This window comes from Micropterus dolomieu, linkage group LG12, assembly GCF_021292245.1.
Source record: "Micropterus dolomieu isolate WLL.071019.BEF.003 ecotype Adirondacks linkage group LG12, ASM2129224v1, whole genome shotgun sequence".
NCBI classification, from domain to species: Eukaryota; Metazoa; Chordata; class Actinopteri; order Centrarchiformes; family Centrarchidae; genus Micropterus; species Micropterus dolomieu.
The window spans coordinates 33820458-33827314 of record NC_060161.1 but is presented as its reverse complement, the minus strand read 5'-3'; the positions used below and the strand labels follow the sequence as shown (position 1 = coordinate 33827314).

General features: G+C 39.0%; 1 protein-coding gene and 1 long non-coding RNA gene across 2 annotated transcripts in view; both read left to right on the top strand.

Annotated features, from left to right (window-relative positions):
• The window catches only part of LOC123979944 (Fc receptor-like protein 5), a 917-nt gene extending 767 nt beyond the window's left edge, over positions 1–150 (top strand). The window contains exon 4 of the mRNA XM_046064053.1: positions 146–150. Coding sequence (XP_045920009.1) covers positions 146–150 — 5 coding nt within the window. The remainder of the gene's footprint in view (positions 1–145) is intronic.
• Positions 151–1375: 1225 nt separating this feature from the next.
• Positions 1376–4773, top strand: LOC123980943. Its single transcript, XR_006827596.1, has 3 exons — positions 1376–1603; positions 2610–2684; positions 4612–4773. It is a non-coding gene; the product is annotated as an uncharacterized LOC123980943 (long non-coding RNA).
• The last annotated feature ends 2084 nt before the right edge of the window (positions 4774–6857 follow it).

Genomic DNA, 6857 nt, shown 5'->3' with positions numbered 1-6857 from the left:
ACGTCAGCAGACATTAGATGATAATGGACTTCATACAGCGTTCTGTGAAGTGGAGGCCATTTTGAATGGTCAGCCTATTACTAAGCTCTCAGATGATCCCAGCGACCTGGAACCTATCACTCCTGACCATCTTCTTCTTCTGAAGGGTAAACCATCTCTGCCACCTGGAGTGTTTGATCCTCATGACCAATATGGAAGAAGACGATGGAGACAGGTACAGTACCTCTCAGATATTTTTTGGAAGAGATGGATGTGAGAGTACTTGCCCTTGCTTCAAGAGCAGCAAAAGTGGAATCAAAGAAAGAGGAGTTTGATTGCTGGAGACATCGTGGTAATAATGGATTCTTCAGCTCCTCGTGGTTCTTGGCCACTCGGCAAGGTTCTGGAGGTTTTTACAGACAAACATGGGCTTGTGCAGTCTGTAGGATTACAGACTAAAACATGGAAAGGCCAGTGACAAAACTCTGTTTGCTGCATGGAGTTTAAATTTGTTCATTCATGCTGGACTTGACTGTACTTTGATGGATTGTAACATTTTGGCTCTATGGTTTTTGTTTGAATTGTAATGGTTCCTGGTAATTAACAATTAGGGGTCTGTGTGTAGGAGCCAAATGTGGTATTTGTGCATTTATATATTGGCCGTTGTTTTCTGTTTGTACATTGGGTGTTGTTCTGATATTACCTGTCAAGGTTACAAAGGTAGCATCCAAACTGTTGGTGGTAGGTGTTTGACCCGGAAGGGCAAAGGGATTTTGTCCGGTGTGGCGCACTGGCGCTGGAAACCTTTTTTTGGACTGTTTATTGTATGTTTACGGATATGGTTTTGCTGTTGAAACTGGATAAATGGACATTTCACTCTGCACGGTAAAACAAATAAACTTATTACTCAGCAACACAACAAAGCCTGGAGATTCTTAAGAACGATACAAAACGGTAACAGAATAACAAAGGAACAGCGCGTCAGCCAGGGCACTCCTGGGCTAAACCGCTTCGGTAGCCATCAGTATTAGACTGAGCAACTACAGCCGGACATCAATTCTGATATGCAGCTAAAACGCTTGAGTAGATGGACATTAATTTTAAAACAAAAAACATAAGAGGGAAAAAAAAAGAGAAAGAACAAAAGGTAGACTGATATAAACTAGAACCAAACAAGCACCCCAGATTCAACCCAAGGTAATACTAAAGAACACAATGTCTTAAACCCTGCAGTGGTTGTGACAGAGAGGACATTTTTAACAATCAGGTGGAGACGGTAAAGCAAGGCAGGCTTTTTTTAAAGGCAGACGGAGAGAGAGAGTTAGGTGTGCCAATTGGTGATTGCCAGCAGGTGAGAGAAAAAGGCACAGGGATGCATCTCATTATCATCTACAAAACGCTGAGGAAGCACAGCTACTACTCCAATATCCGAGGCATCAACTACAAGTTGATGGGTTGTCACTTGAGCATGGGAGCCTTCATTCCAATATTATATCTTTATAGATAGATGCTTTGTGTGAAGGGATGGCAGAGCCAGGCGGCATGTTGGAAGAGTGCAGTGGCCGAGAAGGGACGTAAAGAGCAAAGCGACATGACCGAGAGACAGCAGCAACAAGGACAGCTGGTGATCCATAATGAGAAGTTTCACAACACCCTAGTTGAGGAGTCAAATTGTAGTTATATGTTATCATTTTTTGGCTGGAATGACCAAGAGTTCAGTCTTAGAGAGGTTGCATTTAAATTAGATTTGTTCTTCTAAATGTTTCCAAAACAGCAACTTATTCAAGGTTAATCTTTTTTACTTCACAAAGTTTCAGACCGTAGTCTGTTTTTGCTAATAACAATGTGAGTTGCATGAGAATATGTTGTGTGTGATGAGTCTGTTAACAGAAGATAACAACTCTGTGGTTGTTTCTAAATAAAAAACACTGTGGCCGAATGTGGCTCTGCACATGTTTCACTGCAGGACTGATAATTAAAAATAAAATTAACATAAATAAATGTAAAACTGTGCAGATTTAAATTTCTCTGTGCATTCTGCTCACAAACCATATGTGGAAAATGTTTTACTGTTGTGTTTAACTCTTGTTTTAATGTAAATAATTGTTATATTAAGTGCTTAAGTGATTTTACATCAAAGAGAAAACGGACTCAGAAGACTAAAGATGTGTGCACCATTTTTTTTCCACTCTGCACATCAAACCACAGCTGCAACTTCCTCCTGTTGACTCCAGTAAACTTTGGCCTGATGCTGGTGGTTTCTCTCTACAGTGTGCTCTGCTTTAGCAGATATTGATGTGTTTGTTTTGTTGCTTGTGCTGAAATGTTTAAACTTGTTTTAATAGAAGCGAAGAGCTTTATGATTGTCTAGTTACAGAAAAATACCTTCCAGCCATACTTGGTCTTTCACCTTTCACAGCAGTGGTGTTGAGAAGAAGAAAACTGTCAAACCTGCTGCCGTTTATAGTAGAACTTACTACACCACTAGTATTATTACATGTGTTGTAGTACTTATAATAATGTAAACAGCAGTAAACATACCAGTAGTAGTACAACAGTACTAAATATACTAACAGTACTGGTATCAGCTGTAGTAATTTGTGTGTATTTCTGTGTATTTTGTTTTCCAGAGAGTGATCCAGCTGCAGTCTCCTCAGGAGATGTCAGTTATGGACAAATAGCTGTCAGGCCACACAAGACGAGAGGTACGGCTGCTCTTTATTTATTAACTTTGGACAGAGCCAGGTTAGCTGTTTCCCCCTGCTTACAGCCTTTGTGCTAAGCTAACCATGACCTGACACTGATCAATCTCCTAATTTCCCAGAAAGAAAAAGAGTACTTCCCAAACCGTTGAACTATTCCTTTAAAGAGATGTGGATAATTGGCAGGTCAGAAGGACGAAACATGAGGATCTCTAAGACAGTCAAGACACGGTTCAGGAGGGATGTATACATATCAACTACCACATGATTTTAATTATTTTAATAGTTATGAATCATGGTGATCACCGTGGAAACATACGATACTCTTGACGATAGCTATTACTGGTGAAATAAATTTGTTACACAACAGGTAGAGACAGAGTGTTAAGAACAACATATAAAATTTAAAATGATGGAGTTTGTTTTCTTTTGGAGATGTTCTCCCAGTTGTCTAGCCATTACAATTTGGCCCTTGTCAAAGTTGCTCAAATTCTCAATCTTGCCCATTTTTCCTGCTTCTAACACCTCAACCTTGAGGACACAATGTTCACTTGCTGCCTAATATATCCCAACAGCCTGTTCTCATCTCAGGGCGTCATATACCGACGATTTGAGAAAGAGTGACAAAGCGTAGGTATTTGACGCTAAAGGCACCGGGTGCGTCTCCATGAAACGCTTCCAGAAGTGTCTCTATGAGACGCTCTGGGGCGCCCCATACAGACCGGAAGTGCTAGCTTGCTAGCGGTAGTATTCACCCCTCTTGAATGTTTCACCATTTTGTTTCTTTTATACATGAAATCATGGTCAATATAATTTGGCTTTTTTGACAGTGACCTACAGGTCAGTAGTGGTATACAGGTCTAAGGAAATGTGGGCTGTTTTCTTTTCTAACAAAAGGCATTAGTTGGCAGGTCTAGGCACCAAGGCATAGCCTAAACTAAATTATTTCAGGATATTTATTATATTTGCTATCTTCCAGCCAACTTAACTTTCTGCATTTATTGGACGTTAAACGTCGTTCATGCACAACACCTGAGCAGTGCTACGGGCTGATGCAGCAATTCATGCAAAAGGAGACCAGGCTAAGTGCTGACTGCGAGAATTAACCTTTTTCAGAACTTTTCAGAAGGTCGGCATTTCTGTAACGTCCCTTCTTTATTCTAATATTCTAATATTTTGAGATGTAGATTTTTGATTTCCATGAGCTGTAGGCTGCAATCACCAAGATTAAAACAAAAAATGCTGAAATATTTTACTTTATATGTAAACATATAATTTGTATGAATCTCGAATGAAAGGTACATTTTTAAAATTTAATTGCATCCACGAGATGCATATATCCAGTCTTGACATCTCACCTGTTACCAGTTAGCCCGCTTATTGTTGAGACTTTCAAACAGGTGATACTTGAGTGCTCTGTGCAATTTTTTTGTTGAGTGTGTGGCAGGCATTAAATTCTAACTTTGTTTATATTTACACAACAGTTAAATAAATGTGAATTAACAAATCACAGATTTGAGTTTTGTAATGTTGTTGACAATATCTGATGTCTAATAATTATGTAAACTTAGAAGATTTTAAATTATTCACAATAAACACATCATTCCTCAAATTACAAAACTTGATGATAATAAAGACTAAATGACGACATACTGTTGGTTAGTTTTGCTTATCTGATATTTCCCGCTCAATATATATCCACAAGTGTAAACATTAAACTATAGGAGGTTATATTACAGCTTACTTAGACACTGAAGTCTTTACTAGCTGAGACGTTTTTACTGGTGCGACCTGATTCAGTGAATCTCTAGTTTGAAACTCTTGTTAGTTCCTGAGAACTGAGTGAAGCAGAGTTGTTGTCTGGTGACGGAGTTTCTTTGTCTCCAACAGTTTCTCATGTTGTTTGAACTGTTTGTGTTTGTGTGTTCAGAGTTTCCAGCAGAGCCAGAGGTCGTCTACTCTTCACTGAGGTAGACCTTCACACCTTCACACCAGTCCAACCACTGATGTCCAGCTGGCCTGGAACTGGTCCCCAGAGCCCCTCACACCTCAGCACATCCATTAATTATATAAATAAATTGTTAAAATCCTGTTTTTTAAGTCATTAATTTTTTTTTACCCTGTAAGTGTTTCAGTACAGAACCAACATGTTACCTGTTGTCATTCATATATTTCTACTGAACACAAACTAATAATAAACTCCAGTTGTTTTGGGGGCAATGTAATAACTTTACTTTTATTTACTGTATATTTTATTAATGTTTTTGTTTCTTGTTGCAGCAGCAACTTCTTTCTCTGCAGGACCAGTAAACTTTGGTCTCGTTCTTGTTTTTCTCCTCTGGTTCTGTTGGTTTCACAAAGCTGTTGGATGGAAAATGTGACGTGTTCTGGTTTCGCTGTGGCTAACCGACAGGTTTCTCGACAGATAACTAAAAATAAACAAAACTGCAGCCGCAGACTCTGAACAGCATGAACATGATTCAACTTAAGCACAGTCCCTGTGTTGCTGAATACAATTGTAAGCCACAACAACACCAGTGAAGCATGTTTGAGGTTGCAGGTACGAACCATCATGGGGGTCTGGGGACCTGATGGATGACCTAATCAGGACTGGACTGGGACAAAACATTCTACCGGGCATTTTTTGCCCAGGTGTCCCACCACTACAGGTCAGACACCCCTCACAAATACACCATCCTTGCAGTCCCCTTAAATATATGTACCTACTGTAATTGTAACTGCCCTCAGTGGGTAAAGCAAGATTCAGAGAGTCTCGACTGATTTCTTTTACCCTTTCTTTATTTATTACAGTTCCTCCTTGTACTATACAGTAAGCACCATGAAAACTATAAAGATATACAAATATAAGTACCTTTATACCTTTGGAAGAATCTAAAATCAAACATGCAAAACCGTAAACCTAATTAAATACACAAATTAAACTACCATTACTCTATATCAATATACACAATAACTTTTAAAACACACAGTTAGTTAATACATCGAGCTAAATGGCTCTTCGTCAATATTACACACCACTAAAGAACTTCCAGCTTCCAAGATAAATACCTCGTTCCGCTTCCCAAGGTTGTTAAACTTAAGATTTGATGTTTCCTTTGTTTTGGATTTCTTAAAATCTTCATAAGTCTGCGTCTTTTACGTGTGCTCTATGCTCGCTCTGCTATTTGTTTGTGGTTTGCAACAACCTTAAACTGGTAAGTACGGGGTTTATCTACACTTTCACAGGGGTTCATTTAGCCCAGTGGCAGAAAATACACTGCTTACTTGTGGACGCTACTGGCACCTGTGGAATTTGTCTGCCCATGTTTACCATAATCCTAAAAAAAACATCCTTTACAAATACATAAAATAAATTCACAATCATTGCAAATCAATACATCTTAAATGACTCCAAGCGGACAGTTACAGTAATATTCCCTCAAACCACTATAAAGCTGAGTAGGAAGTGCTGTGGCTCAGTGTACTCATTCACATTTTACTGACTCCCTGTTGATCAGAGGTGGAGTACACAAATCATACTCAAGTAGAAGTAGAAGTAATTGTTAAAGAATAAACCCTCTGAAGTCACAACATCATTTGAAATTATTATTCGGTCCAGAATTGTTGATGAATTCCCTGACAAAGCTGTTCAGTTTCACTTTGTTTCCTGCAAATTGATGTTTTTCTTATTACATAAAGATCCCTTGCGGTCAAACTCAGACCACAACACAGCCCACGTCTTCCCCACTTTTACTGTTCTCTAGAGCAGTGAACCAGAAAAAAAAACTGTATTTCCTAACAACAAACCAAACATAACTAAAGATTAAATAACAAAATAAAGACCATATCATAACAACTGAAAACTGTGAAAATAGAGCTTCACACACCCAGTGAAGCCAGAAGGAGACATAAAACATTAGTTATGGGACACTGTGAAGGTAATCACTTATACGAACCAGCTCAAAGATGGAGGTCAGATCAGTTTTTAAAGACTTTCGAAGACACAGGGCCGGATGAAATATCTGCATTCCTCCTGAAGACATGAGCAGAGGAGCAGACAGCTGCACAGAGCCCCATCTTTGAAACTCAGCAGACTCACACACCATCCCCACCTTGTGGAAGAAATCAGTAATTACACCTGTAACTAAAAAACCTTACCCAAAGGTGAATAATGAT